We start from the raw sequence: 21,904 nt of genomic DNA on the forward strand, positions 1-21,904 counted from the left end.
CAGCAGTGCTGAGCACTGTGTCACAGTGCCGCCCGAGTCCCTGGCGCTGTGAGGCAGCAGTGCTGAGCACTGTGTCACCGTGCCGCCCGGGTCCCTGGCGCTGTGAGGCAGCAGTGCTGAGCACTGTGTCACCGTGCCGCCCGAGTCCCTGGCACTGTGAGGCAGCAGTGCTGAGCACTGGGTCACCGTGCCGCCCGGGCCCCTGGCACTGTGAGGCAGCAGTGCTGGGAACTGTGTCACCGTGCCGCCCGGGTCCCTGGCGCTGTGAGGCAGCAGTGCTGAGCACTGGGTCACCGTGAGATTTCGGCGTGAGAACAGCTGGTGAGTCAGTTTCAGCGGGAGCAGTGCGGAAGTGGTTGCTGGGAGGTAAGTCAACCTTTAAAAGCACTTGTCTTTGCAGGGGCAGGCCAGTCGATTTTGGCGGGAGTGGAGCTGGCTGGTTAGTCAATTTCAGCAGGAGCTGAGAATTTTTCTTCTTTTTTTTTAAATTAGTGTTTTAGGCGGGAACAGGAAGTCGACCCGCGGACGTCTGGGAAGACCCTCACCAATAAATTCTGGTGGAGAGGAAACCCGAGACACTACACGTGTAGTGTCTCCCACCCGCCCTCCTCCTCTAACCTAATAATAAAACCCATTGGTCTGAGGTAAGTACCATATTTTATTATATTATTATTATTTTTTATAAAAATTTAATTTAGTTGTTAGCCAGATCTTGGTAGAAGGTTAGAGGAATGGCAGGGAAGGGAGTGCAATGTTCCTCCTGCAGGATGTTTGAGGTGAGGGATGCAGTTAGTGTCCCTGCTGGTTTTACCTGCAGGAAGTGCTGCCATCTCCAGCTCCTCCAAGACCGAGTTAGGGAACTGGAGCTGGAGTTGGAAGAACTTCGGATCATTCGGGAGGCAGAAGGGGTCATAGATAGCAGCTTCAGGGAATTAGTTACACCAAAGATTGGAGATAGGTGGGTAACTGTAAGAGGGACTGGGAAAAAGCAGTCAGTGCAGGGATCCCCTGCGGTCGTTCCCCTGAGAAACAAGTATACCGCTTTGGATACTTGTGGGGGGGACTACTTACCAGGGGTAAGCCATGGGGTACGGGCCTCTGGCACGGAGTCTGTCCCTGTTGCTCAGAAGGGAAGGGGGGAGAGGAGCAGAGCATTAGTAATTGGGGACTCTATAGTCAGGGGCACAGATAGGAGATTTTGTGGGAGCGTGAGAGACTCGCGTTTGGTATGTTGCCGCCCAGGTGCAAGGGTACGTGATGTCTCGGATCGTGTTTTCCGGGTCCTTAGGGGGAGGGGGAGCAGCCCCAAGTCGTGGTCCACATTGGCACTAACGACACAGGTAGGAAAGGGGACAAGGATGTCAGGCAGGCTTTCAGGGAGCTAGGATGGAAGCTCAGAACTAGAACAAACAGAGTTGTTATCTCTGGGTTGTTGCCCGTGCCACGTGATAGTGAGATGAGGAATAGGGAGAGAGAGCATTTAAACACGTGGCTACAGGGATGGTGCAGGCGGGAGGGATTCAGATTTTTGGATAACTGGGGCTCTTTCTGGGGAAGGTGGGACCTCTACAGACAGGATGGTCTACATCTGAACCTGAGGGGCACAAATATTCAGGGGCGGAGATTTGTTAGTGCTCTTTGGGGGGGTTTAAACTAATGCAGCAGGGGCATGGGAACCTGGATTGTAGTTTTAGGGTAAGGGAGAATGAGAGTATAGAGGTCAGGAGCACAGATTTGACGTCGCAGGAGGGGGCCACTGTTCAGGTAGGTGGTTTGAAGTGTGTCTACTTCAATGCCAGGAGTATACGAAACAAGGTAGGGGAACTGGCAGCATGGGTTGGTACCTGGGACTTCGATGTTGTGGCCATTTCGGAGACATGGATAGAGCAGGGACAGGAATGGATGTTGCAGGTTCCGGGGTTTAGGTGTTTTAGTAAGCTCAGAGAAGAAGGCAAAAGAGGGGGAGGTGTGGCGCTGCTAGTCAAGAGCAGTATTACGGTGGCGGAGAGGATGCTAGATGGGGACTCTTCTTCCGAGGTAGTATGGGCTGAAGTTAGAAACAGGAAAGGAGAGGTCACCCTGTTGGGAGTTTTTTATAGGCCTCCTAATAGTTCTGGGGATGTAGATGAAAGGATGGCGAAGATGATTCTGGATATGAGCGAAAGTAACAGGGTAGTTATTATGGGAGACTTTAACTTTCCAAATATTGACTGGAAAAGATATAGTTCGAGTACAATAGATGGGTCGTTTTTTGTACAGTGTGTGCAGGAGGGTTTCCTGAAACAATATGTTGACAGGCCAACAAGAGGCGAGGCCACGTTGGATTTGGTTTTGGGTAATGAACCAGGCCAGGTGTTGGATTTGGAGGTAGGAGAGCACTTTGGGGACAGTGACCACAATTCGGTGACGTTTACGTTAATGATGGAAAGGGATAAGTATACACCGCAGGGCAAGAGTTATAGCTGGGGGAAGGGCAATTATGATGCCATTAGACGTGACTTGGGGGGATAAGGTGGAGAAGTAGGCTGCAAGTGTTGGGCACACTGGATAAGTGGGGCTTGTTCAAGGATCAGCTACTGCGTGTTCTTGATAAGTATGTACCGGTCAGACAGGGAGGAAGGCGTCGAGCGAGGGAACGCGAAGGAAGTGGAATCTCTTGTTAAGAGGAAGAAGGAGGCCTATGTGAAGATGAAGTGTGAAGTTTCGGTTGGGGCGATGGATAGTTACAAGGTAGCGAGGAAGGATCTAAAGAGAGAGCTAAGACGAGCAAGGAGGGGACATGAGAAGTATTTGGCAGGAAGGATCAAGGAAAACCCAAAAGCTTTCTATAGGTATGTCAGGAATAAGCGAATGACTAGGGAAAGAGTAGGACCAGTCAAGGACAGGGATGGGAAATTGTGTGTGGAGTCTGAAGGGATAGGCGAGATACTAAATGAATATTTTTCGTCAGTATTCACTCAGGAAAAAGATAATGTTGTGGAGGAGAATGCTGAGCCCCAGGCTAATAGAATAGATGGCATTGAGGTACGTAGGGAAGAGGTGTTGGCAATTCTGGACAGGCTGAAAATAGATAAGTCCCCGGGACCTGATGGGATTTATCCTAGGATTCTCTGGGAGGCCAGGGAAGAGATTGCTGGACCTTTGGCTTTGATTTTTATGTCATCATTGGCTACAGGAATAGTGGCAGAGGACTGGAGGACAGCAAATGTGGTCCCTTTGTTCAAAAAGGGGAGCAGAGACAACCCCGGCAACTATAGACCGGTGAGCCTCACGTCTGTAGTGGGTAAAGTCTTGGAGGGGATTATAAGAGACAAGATTTATAATCATCTAGATAGGAATAATATGATCAGGGATAGTCAGCATGGTTTTGTGAAGGGTAGGTCATGCCTCACAAACCTTATTGAGTTCTTTGAGAAGGTGACTGAACAGGTAGACGAGGGTAGAGCAGTTGATGTGGTGTATATGGATTTCAGCAAAGCGTTTGATAAGGTTCCCCACGGTAGGCTATTGCAAAAAATACGGAGGCTGCGGATTGAGGGTGATTTAGAGATGTGGATCAGAAATTGGCTAGCTGAAAGGTGGTGGTTGATGGGATATGTTCAGAATGGAGTACAGTCACAAGTGGAGTACCACAAGGATCTGTTCTGGGGCCGTTGCTGTTTGTCATTTTTATCAATGACCTAGAGGAAGGCGCAGAAGGGTGGGTGAGTAAATTTGCAGACGATACTAAAGTCGGTGGTGTTGTCGATAGTGTGGAAGGATGTAGCAGGTTACAGAGGGATATAGATAAGCTGCAGAGCTGGGCTGAGAGGTGGCAAATGGAGTTTAATGTAGAGAAGTGTGAGGTGATTCACTTTGGAAGGAATAACAGGAATGCGGAATATTTGGCTAATGGTAAAGTTCTTGAAAGTGTGGATGAGCAGAGGGATCTAGGTGTCCATGTACATAGATCCCTGAAAGTTGCCACCCAGGTTGATAGGGTTGTGAAGAAGGCCTATGGAGTGTTGGCCTTTATTGGTAGAGGGATTGAGTTCCGGAGTCGCGAGGTCATGTTGCAGCTGTACAGAACTCAGCAGTGCCGTCACAGTCGCTGCCTTCACCCTCGCTGCCTTCACCCTCGCTGCCTTCACCCTCGCTGCCTTCACCGCCGCTGCCTTCACCCTCGATGCCGTCACCCTCGCTGCCTTCACCCTCACTGCCTTCACCCTCGCTGCCTTCACCACCGCTGCCTTCACCCTCGCTGCCTTCACCCTCGTTGCCTTCACCCTCGCTGCCATCACCCTCGCCGCCTTCACCCTCGCCGCCTTCACCCTCGCTACCGTCACCGCCGCTGCCTTCACCCTCGCTGCCTTCACCCTCGCTGCCTTCACCCTCGCTGCCTTCACCCTCGCTGCCTTCACCCTCGTTGCCTTCACCCTCGCCGCCTTCACCCTCGCTACCGTCACCGCCGCTGCCTTCACCGCCGCTGCCTTCACCCTCCCTGCCTTCACCCTCGCTGCCTTCACCCTCGTCGCCTTCACCCTCGCCGCCTTCACCCTCGCTACCGTCACCGCCGCTGCCGTCACCCTCGCTGCCTTCACCGCCGCTGCCTTCACCCTCGCTGCCTACACCCTCGCTGCCTTCACCCTCGCAGCCTTCACCCTCGCTGCCTTCACCCTCGCTGCCTTCACCGCCGCTGCCTTCACCCTCGCTGCCTTCACCCTCGCTGCCTTCACCGCCGCTGCCTTCACCCTCGCTGCCTACACCCTCGCTGCCTTCACCCTCGCTGCCTTCACCCTCGCTGCCTTCACCGCCGCTGCCTTCACCCTCGCTGCCTTCACCCTCGCTGCCTTCACCGCCGCTGCCTTCACCCTCGCTGCCTTCACCGCCGCTGCCTTCACCCTCGCTGCCTTCACCCTCGCTGCCTTCACCGCCGCTGCCTTCACCCTTGCTGCCTTCACCCTCCCTGCCTTCACACTCGCTGCCTTCACACTCGCTGCCGTCACCCTCGCTGCCTTCACCCTCGCTGCCTTCACCCTCCCTGCCTTCACACTCGCTGCCGTCACCCTCGCTGCCTTCACCACCGCTGCCTTCACCCTCCCTGCCTTAACCCTCCCTGCCTTCATCCTCGCTGCCTTCACCCTCGCTGCCGTCACCCTCGCTGCCTTCACCCTCGCTGCCTTCACCCTCCCTGCCTTCACCCTCCCTGCCTTAACCCTCCCTGCCTTAACCCTCCCTGCCTTCACCCTCCCTGCCTTCACCCTCCCTGCCTTCACCCTCCCTGCCTTCACCCTCGCTGCCTTCACCCTCGCTGCCTTCACCCTCGCTGCCTTCACCCTCGCTGCTTTCACCCTCCCTGCCTTCACCCTCGCTGCCTTCACCCTCGCTGCCTTCACCCTCCCTGCCTTCACCCTCGCTGCTTTCACCTTCGCTGCCTTCACCCTCCCTGCCTTCACCCTCCCTGCCTTCACCCTCCCTGCCTTCACCCTCGCTGCCGTCACCGTCGCTGCCTTCACCACCGCTGCCTTCACCCTCGCTGCCTTCACCGCCGATTCCTTCACCCTCGCTGCCATCACCGCCGCTGCCTTCACCGCCGCTGCTTTCACGCTCCCTGCCTTCACCCTCCCTGCCTTCACCCTCGCTGCCTTCACCCTCGCTGCCTTCACCCTCGCTGCCTTCACACTCGCTGCTTTCACACTCGCTGCCTTCATCCTCGCTGCCTTCATCCTCGCTGCCTTCACCCTCCCTGCCTTCACCCTCGCTGCCTTCACCCTCCCTGCCTTCACCCTCGCTGCCTTCACCCTCGCTGCCTTCACCCTCCCTGCCTTCACCCTCCCGGCCTTCACCCTCCCGGCCTTCACCCTCCCTGCCTTCACCCTCGCTGCCTTCACCCTCGCTGCCTTCACCCTCCCTGCCTTCACCCTCCCTGCCTTCACCCTCCCTGCCTTCACCCTCGCTGCCTTCACCCTCGCTGCCTTCATCCTCGCTGCCTTCACCCTCGCTGCCTTCACCCTTGCTGCCTTCACTGCCGCTGCCTTCACCCTCCCTGCCTTCACCCTCCCTGCCTTCACCCTCGCTGCCTTCACCCTCGCTGCCTTCATCCTCGCTGCCTTCATCCTCGCTGCCTTCACCCTCGCTGCTTTCACCCTCGCTGCCTTCACTGCCGCTGCCTTCACTGCCGCTGCCTTCACCCTCCCTGCCTTCACCCTCCCTGCTTTCACCCTCGCTGCCTTCACCCTCGCTGCCTTCACCCTCGCTGCCTTCACCCTCGCTGCCTTCACCCTCGCTGCCTTCACCCTCGCTGCCTTCACCCTCGCTGCGTTCACCATCGCTGCTCACCCTCAGGGGCTGTGTCCTTCAGCATTTCATAGAACTGCGACAGGTACATGACCATGCTCAGCTTGTCTGGTTCGCCCACTGCTGCCATTTCCTTCCCCGTCATTATGGGGGATATTCCAAACTCCCGCTCGGCAACATCGAATGCCATCTGGTTATTGCTCTCCACGTCCTTCTCATTTAGCTGATCAAAGTCTCTGCAAGGGGACAGGAAAATAACATTCAATAAACACAGCCAACAATATCAGTACAAAACCAACCAGCTCCCATTTAAACCATCAAATGTCAGTGTCAACACTCCCGGGCAGGCCCCACCCCAGAGACAACACTCCCGGGCAGGCCCCACCCCAGAGACAACACTCCCGGGCAGGCCCCACCCCAAGTGTCAACACTCCCGGGCAGGCCCCACCCCCCAGTGTCAACACTCCCGGGCAGGCCCCACCCCCAGTGACAACACTCCCGGGCAGGCCCCACCCCCAGTGTCAACACTCCCGGGCAGGCCCCACCCCCAGTGTCAACACTCCCGGAAAGGCCCCACCCCCAGTGTCAACACTCCCGGGCAGGCCCCACCCCAGAGACAACACTCCCGGGCAGGCCCCACCCCCAGTGTCAACACTCCCGGGCAGGCCCCACCCCCAGTGTCAACACTCCCGGAAAGGCCCCACCCCCAGTGTCAACACTCCCGGGCAGGCCCCACCCCCAGTGTCAACACTCCCGGAAAGGCCCCACCCCCAGTGTCAACACTCCCGGGCAGGCCCCACCCCAGAGACAACACTCCCGGGCAGGCCCCACCCCCAGTGTCAACACTCCCGGGCAGGCCCCACCCCCAGTGTCAACACTCCCGGAAAGGCCCCACCCCCAGTGTCAACACTCCCGGGCAGGCCCCACCCCCCAGTGTCAACACTCCCGGGCAGGCCCCACCCCCCAGTGTCAACACTCCCGGGCAGGCCCCACCCCCCAGTGTCAACACTCCCGGGCAGGCCCCACCCGAGTGACAACACTCCCGGGCAGGCCCCAACCGAGTGACAACACTCCCGGGCAGGCCCCATCCCCAGTGTCAACACTCCCGGGCAGGCCCCACCCCCAGTGACAACACTCCCGGGCAGGCCCCGCCCCCCAGTGTCAACACTCCCAGATAGGCCCCACCCCCAGTGTCAACACTCCCGGGCAGGCCCCAACCGAGTGACAACACTCCCGGACAGGCCCCAACCGAGTGACAACACTCCCGGGCAGGCCCCACCCCCAGTGACAACACTCCCGGGCAGGCCCCACCCCCAGTGTCAACACTCCCGGGCAGGGCCCACCCCCAGTGACAACACTCCCGGGCAGGCCCCACCCCCAGTGACAACACTCCCAGGCAGGCCCCACCCCTCAGTGTCAACACTCCCGGGCAGGCCCCACCCCCAGTGACAACACTCCCGGGCAGGCCCCACCCCCAGTGACAACACTCCCAGGCAGGCCCCACCCCTCAGTGTCAACACTCCCGGGCAGGCCCCACCCCCAGTGTCAACACTCCCGGGCAGGCCCCACGCCAGTGTCACCACTCCCGGACAGGCCCCACCCCCAGTGACAACACTCCCGGACAGGCCCCACCCCCAGTGACAACACTCCCGGACAGGCCCCACCCCCAGTGTCAACACTCCCGGGAAGGCCCCACCACCAGTGACAACACTCCCAGGCAGGCCCCACCCCCAGTGTCAACACTCCCAGACAGGCCCCACCCCCAGTGACAACTCTCCAGGGCAGGCTCCACCCCCAGTGACAACACTCCCGGGCAGGCCCCACCCCAAGTGACAACACTCCCGGGCAGGCCCCACCCCAAGTGACAACACTCTCGGGCAGGCCCCAACCCAGTGTCAACACTCCCGGGCAGGCCCCACCCCCAGTGACAACACTCCCGGGCAGGCCCCACCCCCAGTGACAACACTCCCAGACAGGCCCCACCCCCAGTGACAACACTCCTGGGCAGGCCCCACCCCCAGTGTCAACACTCCCGGGCAGGCCCCACCCCCAGTGTCTACACCCCCGGAGCCAGACCCCACCTTCAGGTCTCTCACTCCCGGGCAGTCCCCGCCTCCATGTCTGTCACTGCCGGGCAGGTCCCACCTCCAGGTCTCTCACACCGGGGCAGGTCCCACTTCCAGGTCTCTCACACCCGGGCAGGTTCCTGCCTCCATGTCTCTCACTCCCGGGCAGGCCCTGCCTCCAGTGTCAACACACCCGGGCAGGCCCTGCCTCCAGTGTCAACACTCCCGGAAAGGCCCCACCCCCAGTGTCAACACTCCCGGGCAGGCCCCACCCCAGAGACAACACTCCCGGGCAGGCCCCACCCCCCAGTGTCAAGACTCCCGGGCAGGCCCCACCCCCAGAGACAACACTCCCGGGCAGGCCCCACCCCCAGAGACAACACTCCCGGACAGGCCCCACCCGAGTGACAACACTCCCGGGCAGGCCCCACCCCAGAGACAACACTCCCGGGCAGGCCCCACCCCAGAGACAACACTCCCGGGCAGGCCCCACCCCCCAGTGTCAACACTCCCGGGCAGGCCCCACCCCCCAGTGTCAACACTCCCGGGCAGGCCCCACCCCCAGTGTCAACACTCCCGGGCAGGCCCCACCCCCAGAGACAACACTCCCGGGCAGGCCCCACCCCAGAGACAACACTCCCGGGCAGGCCCCACCCCCCAGTGACAACACTCCCGGACAGGCCCCACCCCAGAGACAACACTCCCGGGCAGGCCCCACCCCCCAGTGACAACACTCCCGGGCAGGCCCCACCCCAGAGACAACACTCCCGGGCAGGCCCCACCCCCCAGTGACAACACTCCCGGACAGGCCCCACCCCAGAGACAACACTCCCGGGCAGGCCCCACCCCCAGAGACAACACTCCCGGGAAGGCCCCACCCCAGAGACAACACTCCCGGGCAGGCCCCACCCCCCAGTGACAACACTCCCGGGCAGGCCCCAACCGAGTGTCAACACTCCCGGGCAGGCCCCACCCCCCAGTGACAACACTCCCGGGCAGGCCCCAACCCCAGTGACAACACTCCCGGGCAGGCCCCAACTGAGTGACAACACTCCTGGGCAGGCCACACCCCCCAGTGTCAACACTCCCGGGCAGGCCCCACCCCCCAGTGACAACACTCCCGGACAGGCCCCACCCCCAGTGACAACACTCCCGGGCAGGCCCCAACCGAGTGACAACACTCCCAGACAGGCCCCACCCCCAGTGTCAACACTCCCGGGCAGGCCCCACCCCCCAGTGACAACACTCCCAGACAGGCCCCACCCCCAGTGACAACACTCCCGGACAGGCCCCACCCCCAGTGACAACACTCCCGGGCAGGCCCCACCCCCAGTGTCAACACTCCCGGGCAGGCCCCACCCCCAGTGACAACTCTCCAGGGCAGGCTCCACCCCCAGTGACAACACTCCCGGGCAGGCCCCACCCCAAGTGACAACACTCCCGGGCAGGCCCCACCCCAAGTGACAACACTCCCGGGCAGGCCCCACCCCCCAGTGACAACACTCCCGGGCAGGCCCCACCCCCAGTGACAACACTCCCGGGCAGGCCCCACCCCACAGTGACAACACTCCCGGGCAGGACCCACCCCCAGTGACAACACTCCCAGGCAGGCCCCACCCCACAGTGACAACACTCCCGGGCAGGCCCCAACCGAGTGACAACACTCCCAGACAGGCCCCACCCCCAGTGACAACACTCCCGGACAGGCCCCACTCCCCAGTGACAACACTCCCGGGCAGGCCCCAACCCCAGTGACAATACTCCCGGACAGGCCCCACTCCCCAGTGACAACACTCCCGGGCAGGCCCCAACCCCAGTGACAACACTCCCGGACAGGCCCCACTCCCAGTGACAACACTCCCGGGCAGGCCCCAGCCGAGTGACAACACTCCCGGACAGGCCCCACCCGAGTGACAACACTCCCGGGCAGGCCCCACCCCAGAGACAACACTCCCGGGCAGGCCCCAACCGAGTGACAACACTCCCGGACAGGCCCCACCCGAGTGACAACACTCCCGGGCAGGCCCCACCCCAGAGACAACACTCCCGGGCAGGCCCCACCCCCAGTGTCAACACTCCCGGGCAGGCCCCACCCCCAGTGACAACACTCCCGGGCAGACCCCACCCCCCAGTGTCAACACTCCCGGGCAGGCCCCAACCGAGTGACAACACTCCCGGACAGGCCCCACCCCCAGTGTCAACACTCCCGGACAGGCCCCACTCCCCAGTGTCAACACTCCCGGGCAGGCCCCACCCCCCAGTGTCAACACTCCCGGGCAGGCCCCAACCCAGTGTCAACACTCCTGGGCAGGCCCCACCACCCAGTGTCAACACTCCCGGGCAGGCCGCAGCCCCCAGTGTCAACACTCCCGGGCAGGCCCCACCCCCAGTGACAACACTCCCGGGCAGGACCCACCCCCAGTGTCAACACTCCCGGGCAGGCCCCACCCCCAGTGTCATCACTCCCGGGCAGGCCCCACCCCCCAGTGTCAACACTCCCGGGCAGGCCCCAACCCCAGTGTCAACACACCCGGGCAGGCCCCATCCCCCAGTGACAACACTCCCGGGCAGGCCGCAGCCCCCAGTGTCAACACTCCCAGGCAGGCCCCACGCCAGTGTCAACACTCCCGGGCAGGCCCCAACCCCAGTGTCAACACTCCCGGACAGGCCCCACCCCCAGTGTCAACACTCCCGGACAGGCCCCACCCCCAGTGTCAACACTCCCGGGCAGGCCCCACCCCCAGTGTCAACACACCCGGGCAGGCCCCACCCCCAGTGTCAACACACCCGGGCAGGCCCCATCCCCCAGTGTCAACACTCCCAGGCAGGCCCCACGCCAGTGTCAACACTCCCGGGCAGGCCCCACCCCCAGTGTCAACACTCCCGGACAGGCCCCACCCCCAGTGACAACACTGCCAGGCAGACCCCACCCCCAGTGTCAACACTCCCGGGCAGGCCCCACGCCAGTGTCAACACTCCCGGGCAGGCCGCAGCCCCCAGTGTCAACATTCCCGGGCAGGCCCCACCCCAGAGACAACACTCCCGGGCAGGCCCCACCCCAGAGACAACACTCCCGGGCAGGCCCCACCCCAGAGACAACACTCCCGGGCAGGCCGCAGCCCCCAGTGTCAACATTCCCGGGCAGGCCCCACCCCCCAGTGTCAGCACTCCCGGGCAGGCCCCACCCCAGAGACAACACTCCCGGGCAGGCCCCACCCACCAGTGTCAACACTCCCGGGCAGGCCCCACCCCCCAGTGTCAACACTCTCGGGCAGGCCCCACCCCCAGTGACAACACTCCCGGGCATGCCCCACCCCCCAGTGTCAACACTCCCGGGCAGGCCCCATCCCCAGTGTCAACACTCCCAGATAGGCCCCACCCCCAGTGTCAACACTCCCGGGCAGGCCCCAACCGAGTGACAACACTCCCGGGCAGGCCCCACCCCCAGTGACAACACTCCCGGGCAGGCCCCACCCCCAGTGTCAACACTCCCGGGCAGGCCCCACCCCCAGTGACAACACTCCCGGGCAGGCCCCACCCCCAGTGACAACACTCCCGGGCAGGCCCCAACCGAGTGACAACACTCCCGGGCAGGCCCCACACCACAGTGACAACACTCCCGGGCAGGCCCCACCCCCAGTGACAACACTCCCGGGCAGGCCCCACCCCACAGTGACAACACTCCCGGGCAGGCCCCACCCCACAGTGACAACACTCCCGGGCAGGCCCCACCCCCCAGTGTCAACACTCTCGGGCAGGCCCCACCCCCAGTGACAACACTCCCGGGCATGCCCCACCCCCCAGTGTCAACACTCCCGGGCAGGCCCCACCCCCAGTGTCAACACTCCCGGGCAGGCCCCAACCGAGTGACAACACTCCCGGGCAGGCCCCACCCCCAGTGACAACACTCCCGGGCAGGCCCCACCCCACAGTGACAACACTCCCGGGCAGGCCCCACCCCACAGTGACAACACTCCCGGACAGGCCCCACCACCAGTGTCAACACTCCCGGGCAGGCCCCACCCCCAGTGACAACACTCCCGGACAGGCCCCACCACCAGTGTCAACACACCCGGGCAGGCCCCACCCCCAGTGTCAACACTCCCGGGCAGGCCCCACCCCCAGTGTCAACACTCCTGGGCAGGCCCCACCACCCAGTGTCAACACTCCCGGGCAGGCCGCAGCCCCCAGTGTCAACACTCCCGGGCAGGCCCCACCCCCAGTGACAACACTCCCGGGCAGGACCCACCCCCAGTGTCAACACTCCCGGGCAGGCCCCACCCCACAGTGACAACACTCCCGGGCAGGCCCCACCCCCCAGTGTCAACACTCTCGGGCAGGCCCCACCCCCAGTGACAACACTCCCGGGCAGGTCCCACCCCCAGTGTCAGCACTCCCGGGCAGGCCCCACCCCCCAGTGTCAACACTCCCGGGCAGGCCCCACCCCCAGTGTCAACACTCCCGGGCAGGCCCCAACCGAGTGACAACACTCCCGGGCAGGCCCCACCCCCAGTGACAACACTCCCGGGCAGGCCCCACCCCACAGTGACAACACTCCCGGGCAGGCCCCACCCCACAGTGACAACACTCCCGGACAGGCCCCACCACCAGTGTCAACACTCCCGGGCAGGCCCCACCCCCAGTGACAACACTCCCGGACAGGCCCCACCACCAGTGTCAACACACCCGGGCAGGCCCCACCCCCAGTGTCAACACTCCCGGGCAGGCCGCAGCCCCCAGTGTCAACACTCCCGGGCAGGCCCCACCCCCAGTGACAACACTCCCGGGCAGGACCCACCCCCAGTGTCAACACTCCCGGGCAGGCCCCACCCCCAGTGTCATCACTCCCGGGCAGGCCCCACCCCCCAGTGTCAACACTCCCGGGCAGGCCCCAACCCCAGTGTCAACACACCCGGGCAGGCCCCATCCCCCAGTGACAACACTCCCGGGCAGGCCGCAGCCCCCAGTGTCAACACTCCCAGGCAGGCCCCACGCCAGTGTCAACACTCCCGGGCAGGCCCCACCCCCAGTGTCAACACTCCCGGACAGGCCCCACCCCCAGTGTCAACACTCCCGGACAGGCCCCACCCCCAGTGTCAACACTCCCGGGCAGGCCCCACCCCCAGTGTCAACACACCCGGGCAGGCCCCACCCCCAGTGTCAACACACCCGGGCAGGCCCCATCCCCCAGTGTCAACACTCCCAGGCAGGCCCCACGCCAGTGTCAACACTCCCGGGCAGGCCCCACCCCCAGTGTCAACACTCCCGGACAGGCCCCACCCCCAGTGACAACACTGCCAGGCAGACCCCACCCCCAGTGTCAACACTCCCGGGCAGGCCCCACGCCAGTGTCAACACTCCCGGGCAGGCCGCAGCCCCCAGTGTCAACATTCCCGGGCAGGCCCCACCCCAGAGACAACACTCCCGGGCAGGCCCCACCCCAGAGACAACACTCCCGGGCAGGCCCCACCCCAGAGACAACACTCCCGGGCAGGCCGCAGCCCCCAGTGTCAACATTCCCGGGCAGGCCCCACCCCCCAGTGTCAGCACTCCCGGGCAGGCCCCACCCCAGAGACAACACTCCCGGGCAGGCCCCACCCCCCAGTGTCAACACTCCCGGGCAGGCCCCACCCCCCAGTGTCAACACTCTCGGGCAGGCCCCACCCCCAGTGACAACACTCCCGGGCATGCCCCACCCCCCAGTGTCAACACTCCCGGGCAGGCCCCATCCCCAGTGTCAACACTCCCAGATAGGCCCCACCCCCAGTGTCAACACTCCCGGGCAGGCCCCAACCGAGTGACAACACTCCCGGGCAGGCCCCACCCCCAGTGACAACACTCCCGGGCAGGCCCCAACCGAGTGACAACACTCCCGGGCAGGCCCCACCCCACAGTGACAACACTCCCGGGCAGGCCCCACCCCCAGTGACAACACTCCCGGGCAGGCCCCACCCCACAGTGACAACACTCCCGGGCAGGCCCCACCCCACAGTGACAACACTCCCGGGCAGGCCCCACCCCCCAGTGTCAACACTCTCGGGCAGGCCCCACCCCCAGTGACAACACTCCCGGGCATGCCCCACCCCCCAGTGTCAACACTCCCGGGCAGGCCCCACCCCCAGTGTCAACACTCCCGGGCAGGCCCCAACCGAGTGACAACACTCCCGGGCAGGCCCCACCCCCAGTGACAACACTCCCGGGCAGGCCCCACCCCACAGTGACAACACTCCCGGGCAGGCCCCACCCCACAGTGACAACACTCCCGGACAGGCCCCACCACCAGTGTCAACACTCCCGGGCAGGCCCCACCCCCAGTGACAACACTCCCGGACAGGCCCCACCCCCAGTGTCAACACACCCGGGCAGGCCCCACCCCCAGTGTCAACACTCCCGGGCAGGCCCCACCCCCAGTGTCAACACTCCCGGGCAGGCCCCACCCCCAGTGTCAACACTCCCGGGCAGGCCCCACCCCCAGTGTCAACACTCCCGGGCAGGCCCCACCCCCCAGTGACAACACTCCCGGGCAGGCCCCACCCCCAGTGTCAACACTCCCGGGCAGGCCCCACCCCCAGTGTCAACACTCCCGGGCAGGCCCCACCCCCAGTGTCAACACTCCCGGGCAGGCCCCACCCCCAGTGTCAACACTCCCGGGCAGGCCCCACCCCCAGTGACAACACTCCCGGGCAGGCCCCACCCCCAGTGTCAACACTCCCGGGCAGGCCCCACCCCCAGTGTCAACACTCCCGGGCAGGCCCCACCCCCCAGTGTCAACACTCCCGGACAGGCCCCACCCCCAGTGACAACACTCCCGGGCAGGCCCCACCCCACAGTGACAACACTCCCGGACAGGCCCCACCCCACAGTGACAACACTCCCGGGCAGGCCCCACCCCCAGTGACAACACTCCCGGGCAGGCCCCACCCCCAGTGACAACACTCCCGGGCAGGCCCCACCCCACAGTGACAACACTCCCGGGCAGGCCCCACCCCACAGTGACAACACTCCCGGGCAGGCCCCACCCCCAGTGACAACACTCCCGGGCAGGCCCCACCCCCAGTGACAACACTCCCGGGCAGGCCCCACCCCACAGTGACAACACTCCCGGGCAGGCCCCACCCCACAGTGACAACACTCCCGGGCAGGTCCCACCCCCAGTGTCAACACTCCCGGGCAGGCCCCAACCGAGTGACAACACTCCCGGGCAGGCCCCACCCCTCAGTGTCAACACTCCCGGGCAGGCCCCACCCCCAGTGACAACACTCCCGTGCAGGCCCCACGCCAGTGTCAACACTCCCGGACAGGCCCCACCCCCTGCGATAACACTCCCGGACAGGCCCCACCCCCAGTGTCAACACTCCCGGGCAGGCCCCACCCCCAGTGTCAACACTCCCGTGCAGGCCCCACGCCAGTGTCAACACTCCCGGGCAGGCCCCAACCGAGTGTCAACACTCCCGGACAGGCCCCACCCCCTGCGATAACACTCCCGGACAGGCCCCACCCCCAGTGTCAACACTCCCGGGCAGGCCCCACCCCCAGTGTCAACACTCCCGGGAAGGCCCCACCACCAGTGACAACACTCCCAGGCAGGCCCCACCCCCATGGTCAACACTCCCGGGCAGGCCCCACCCCCAGTGACAACACTCCCAGACAGGCCCCACCCCCAGTGACAACACTCCCGGGCAGGCCCCACCCCCAGTAACAACACTCCCGGGCAGGCCCCACCCCCAGTGTCAACACTCCCGGGCAGGCCCCACCCCCAGTGTCAACACTCCCGGGAAGGCCCCACCACCAGTGACAACACTCCCAGGCAGGCCCCACCCCCAGTGTCAACACTCCCAGGCAGGCCCCACGCCAGTGTCAACACTCCCGGACAGGCCCCACCCCCAGTGACAACACTCCCGGGCAGGCCCCACCCCCAGTGTCAACACTCCCGGGAAGGCCCCACCACCAGTGACAACACTCCCAGGCAGGCCCCACCCCCAGTGTCAACACTCCCGGACAGGCCCCACCCCCAGTGACAACACTCCCGGGCAGGCCCCACCCCCCAGTGTCAACACTCCCGGGCAGGCCCCACCCCCCAGTGTCAACACTCCCGGGAAGGCCCCACCACCAGTGACAACACTCCCAGGCAGGCCCCACCCCCAGTGTCAACAATCCCGGACAGGCCCCACCCCCAGTGACAACACTCCCGGACAGGCCCCACTCCCCAGTGTCAACACTCCCGGACAGGCCCCACCCACAGTGACAACACTCCCGGACAGGCCCCACCCCCAGTGACAACACTCCCGGACAGGCCCCACCCCCAGTGACAACACTCCCGGGCAGGCCCCAACCGAGTGACAACACTCCCGGACAGGCCCCACCCCCAGTGACAACACTCCCGGACAGGCCCCACTCCCCAGTGTCAACACTCCCGGGCAGGCCCCAACCCAGTGTCAACACTCCCGGGCAGGCCCCAACCGAGTGACAACACTCCCGGGCAGGCCCCACCCCCCAGTGTCAACACTCCCGGGCAGGCCCCAACCCAGTGTCAACACTCCCGGGCAGGCCCCACCCCCAGTGTCAACACTCCCGGGCAGGCCCCACCCCCAGTGACAACACTCCCGGACAGGCCCCACTCCCCAGTGTCAACACTCCCGGGCAGGCCCCAACCGAGAGTCAACACTCCCGGGCAGGTCCCACCCCCAGTGTCAACACTCCCGGGCAGGCCCCACCCCCAGTGTCAACACTCCCGGGCAGGCCCCACCCCCAGTGACAACACTCCCGGGCAGGCCCCATCCCCAGTGTCAACACTCCCGGGCAGGCCCCACCCCCAGTGTCAACACTCCCGGGCAGGCCCCAACCGAGTGACAACACTCCCGGGCAGGCCCCACCCCCAGTGACAACACTCCCGGGCAGGCCCCACCCCCCAGTGTCAACACTCCCGGGCAGGCCCCAACCCAGTGACAACACTCCCGGACAGGCCCCACCCCCAGTGTCAACACTCCCGGGCAGGCCCCACCCCCCAGTGTCAACACTCCCGGGCAGGCCCCAACCCAGTGACAACACTCCCGGACAGGCCCCACCCCCAGTGACAACACTCCCGGGCAGGCCCCACCCCCCAGTGTCAACACTCCCGGGCAGGCCCCAACCCAGTGACAACACTCCCGGACAGGCCCCACCCCCAGTGTCAACACTCCCGGGCAGGCCCCACCCCCAGTGTCAACACTCCCGGGCAGGCCCCACCCCCCAGTGTCAACACTCTCGGGCAGGCCCCAACCGAGTGACAACACTCCCGGACAGGCCCCACCCCCAGTGACAACACTCCCGGACAGGCCCCACCCCCTGCGATAACACTCCCGGACAGGCCCCACCCCCAGTGTCAACACTCCCGGGCAGGCCCCACCCCCAGTGACAACACTCCCGGGAAGGCCCCACCACCAGTGACAACACTCCCAGGCAGGCCCCACCCCCAGTGTCAACACTCCCGGACAGGCCCCACCCCCAGTGACAACTCTCCAGGGCAGGCTCCACCCCCAGTGACAACACTCCCGGGCAGGCCCCACCCCAAGTGACAACACTCCCGGACAGGCCCCACCCCCAGTGACAACACTCCCGGGCAGGCCCCACCCCCAGTGACAACACTCCCAGACAGGCCCCACCCCCAGTGACAACACTCCTGGGCAGGCCCCACCCCCAGTGTCAACACTCCCGGGCAGGCCCCACCCCCAGTGTCTACACCCCCGGAGCCAGACCCCACCTTCAGGTCTCTCACTCCCGGGCAGTCCCCGCCTCCATGTCTGTCACTGCCGGGCAGGTCCCACCTCCAGGTCTCTCACACCGGGGCAGGTCCCACTTCCAGGTCTCTCACACCCGGGCAGGTTCCTGCCTCCATGTCTCTCACTCCCGGGCAGGCCCTGCCTCCAGTGTCAACACACCCGGGCAGGCCCTGCCTCCAGTGTCAACACTCCCGGGCAGGCCCCACCTCCAGTGTCCACACCCCTTGGCCAGCCCCCACCTCCAGGTCTCTCACTCCCGGGCGGGCCCCGCCTCCAGGTCTCTCACTCCCGGGCAGGCCCCGCCTCCAGGTCTCACTCCCAGGCAGGCCCTGCCTCCAGGTCTCTCACTCCCGGGCAGGCCCCGTCTCCAGGTCTCTCACTCCCGGGCAGGCCCCGCCTCCAGGTCTCGAACTCCTGGGCAGGCCCCACCTCCAGTGTCTACAACCCCCCCCCCACAGGCCCCACCTCCAGGTCTCTCACTCCTGGGCAGGCCCCGCCTCCAGGTCTCTCACACCCGGACAGGCCCCGCCTCCAGGTCTCTCACTCCCGGGCAGGCCCCGCCTCCAGGTCTCTCACTCCCGGGTAGGCCCCGCACCAGGTCTCTCACACCCGGTCAGGCCCCGCCTCCAGGTCTCTCACTCCCGGGCAGGCCCCGCCTCCAGGTCTCTCACTCCCGGGCAGGCCCGGAGCCCAGGTCTCTCACACCCAGAACTCATCACATTCCTGTCTCCGGAATGACAATTACAACAAAATCCATTTGTATATATTTGTGCAGCTAGATTATCTGTTATTGCAGTTGCTTCACACATTCAGATGCGAAGAGTTTAATTTGATGTTTTTGCTCCTATTTGAATGAACTTTATTGATGGTTGCAGTTAAATTCTCTGTCCAGCCCTGTCTCACTCTGTCTTTACCATAATTCTTCTATCGCCAGAACTTTCGCTTCAGATTTGTAACTCTCCCTTCACCTGACCTTCTTCCCTTTTATTATTATTAACAATAATAATAATTGCTTATTGTAACAAGTAGGCTTCAATGAAGTTCCTAGTCGCCACATTCCGGCACCTGTTCGGGGAGGCTGGAACGGGAATTGAACCCGCGCTACTGGTCTTGTTCTGCATTACAAGCCAGCTGTTTAGCCCACTATGCTGAACCAGCCATCCTCGTCTACCAACAATCTTCAACAACCATCGTTCGCACGCCACACCTTTAACCTTGCCTCAGCCTCACACACTGCGGCATACCTCTCCCCCACATCTCACACCAGCTATTCAACCATGACAGCCACAAAACCTGCGGCCTCCTCTACATCGGAGCGACGAAACGCAGTCTGGGTGAGGGCTTTGCCTGAACAGCTTCAGTCCGTCTGCAAGCAGGACCCAGGCCTTCCTGGCGCTTCCCATTTCTTTTTCCAAAAAATATTTTTAGTCAATATTTAACACCAACAGTACCTCCCACCCCTTCCCCCCATCTCTGCCGCACCTTGGCAGCAACCAGGGGCGAAATTCTCCGTAATCGGCGCGATGTCCGCCGACCGGTGCCAAAAACGGCGCAAATCAGTCCAGCATCGCGCCGCCCCAAAGGTGCGGAATCCTCCGCACCTAGGCCGAGCCCTAACCTTGAGGGGCTAGGCCCGCGCCGGACTGATTTCCGCCCCGCCAGCTGGCGAGAAAGGCGTTTGGTGCCCCGCCAGCTGGCGCGGAAATGACATCGCCGGGTGGCGCATGCGCGGGAGCGTCAGCGGCCGCTCACGGCATCCCCGCGCATGCGCAGTGGAGGGAGTCTCTTCCGCCTCCGCCATGGTGGAGATCATGCGAAGGCGGAAGGAAAAGAGTGCCCCACGGCACAGGCCCGCCCGCGGATCGGTGGAGCCCCGATCGCGGGCCAGGCCACCGGCGGAGGGTCGGAGAAACTCGCCCTTGATCTCCAACATGTAAAATGAACAGCCCCCATCTCTGGTGGAACCTCCTTAACCGTCTCTCTCAGGGCAAATTTCACCTTTTCCAAGGACAGAAACTCCAGCAGGTCCCCCAGCCAGGCCGAGGCACTGGGGGGAGAAGCTGACCTCCACCCCTTCAGGACCCGCCTGTGAACGATCAATGGGACAAAGGCTGAATCGTCTGCCCCTGCTCCCGTGTGCAGCTCGGGCAGGCTTGCCATCCCGAATATGGCCTCTAGGGGACCCGGCTCCAGTTCCATATGCAGGACCTCGGACATGGTGCTGAAAAACGACCCCAATACTTGTCCAACTTTGGGCAGGATCAGAACATATGGACATGATTGACTGGGCCCGTCCCACACCGCTCGGAACTATCCCCCACCCTCGACAACACTCAGCTCATCCTTGCTTTCGTTAAGTATGTCTGTACACCGTTTTCAACTGAATGAACCCCAACCTCGCACACGAGGTCGAGGTATTGACCCTCCGCAGCACTTTACACCATAATCCATCTTGTAGCCCCTTCCCCAACTATTCCTCCCACTTGGTCTTAATCCTTTCCATAGACTCCTTGTCCTCCTCCATAATCCTACAATAAATCACTGAGATGACTCCGCTCTCCAACCCCCCAACTGACAGCTCCTCCTCCAGCAACGAGGACAGTGCCACCCGCAAACTCGCAAAAGCCTTTCTTGTGAAATTTCGCACCTGCAGGAACCTAAAACCCTCCTCAAGCTGTGGCCCATACTTCACCACCAGCTCCTCCAGACTTGCGAATCTCCCCTCCAGAAACAGATCCTCCATCTCTTTTACCCCTTTCTCCTCCCGGCCCCAGAACCTGGCATCCATCCTCCCCGGCTCGAACCCATGATTCCCTCCTATCGGCGTCACCCTCGATCCAGACCTCAACTCGAAATGCTGTCGGAATTGCCCTCCGATCCTCAGCGTGACTACCACTGCCGGATTTCCGGAATTCTTCCCCAGGGCTAGCAACAGCAGGCCCATTGCCAGCGCCTGCAGCCATGACCCCTTACAGGACCCCGCATCTATCCACACCCACAAAGTTTCCGCCCTGCTCCAGCCCTGCACCTTCTCTGCATTCACCGCCCAGTAATAATGCAACAAAATCGGAAGCGCCAAGACCCCGACTCCGCCCCCTTTGAAGAACTGCCTCCGTTACCCTCACAGCCTTCCCTGCCCACACAAACAACAAAACCAGCTTACCCACCCCGCGAAAAAAAGCCTTTAGCAAAAAGACCGGTAGACATTGGAAAAAAAGACGGTGGAATTCTCCATTCACGGCAGAATTATCCATTCCTGAGACTAAGTGTTGACACCGGGGCAGGGTTTGCTGAGTTCTACGGCAGCAAGACTGGCGGCGCCCTGGAACAGTTAAACGACCATTAATGGGAGAGCATCGGCAGCAGACGGAACACAAACTATTCCAATGCCATTGTTGAGGGGATCGGGGAATACAGGCTCTCACACTATTGCAGCAATACTGCCATTGTTGAGGGTATCGGGGAATACCGTCTCTCACACTAATACAGCAATACTGCCATTGTTGAGGGTATCGGGGAATACAGGCTCTCACACTAATGCAGCAATACTGCCATTGTTGAGGGTATCGGGGAATACCGTCTCTCACACTAATACAGCAATACTGCCATTGTTGAGGGTATCGGGCAATACAGACTCTCACACTAATACAGCAATACTGCGATTGTTGAGGGTATCGGGGAATACCGTCTCTCACACTAATACAGCAATACTGCCATTGTTGAGGGTATCGGGCAATACAGACTCTCACACTAATACAGCAATACTGCCATTGTTGAGGGTAGCGGGGAATACAGGCTCTCACA

The 21,904-nt window shown here is 63.1% G+C and overlaps 1 protein-coding gene across 3 annotated transcripts in view; it reads right to left on the bottom strand.

The window, feature by feature from the left end:
* The window catches only part of LOC140396095 (protein-methionine sulfoxide oxidase mical3a-like), a 1,213,674-nt gene that overhangs the window by 736,633 nt on the left and 455,137 nt on the right, over positions 1-21,904 (bottom strand). For all 3 annotated transcript variants that reach the window (XM_072484207.1, XM_072484206.1, XM_072484208.1), the window contains one exon: positions 6,319-6,512. In XM_072484207.1, the coding sequence (XP_072340308.1) occupies positions 6,319-6,512 (194 nt within the window). The remainder of the gene's footprint in view (positions 1-6,318; positions 6,513-21,904) is intronic.

This window comes from Scyliorhinus torazame, chromosome 19, assembly GCF_047496885.1.
Source record: "Scyliorhinus torazame isolate Kashiwa2021f chromosome 19, sScyTor2.1, whole genome shotgun sequence".
NCBI classification, from domain to species: Eukaryota; Metazoa; Chordata; class Chondrichthyes; order Carcharhiniformes; family Scyliorhinidae; genus Scyliorhinus; species Scyliorhinus torazame.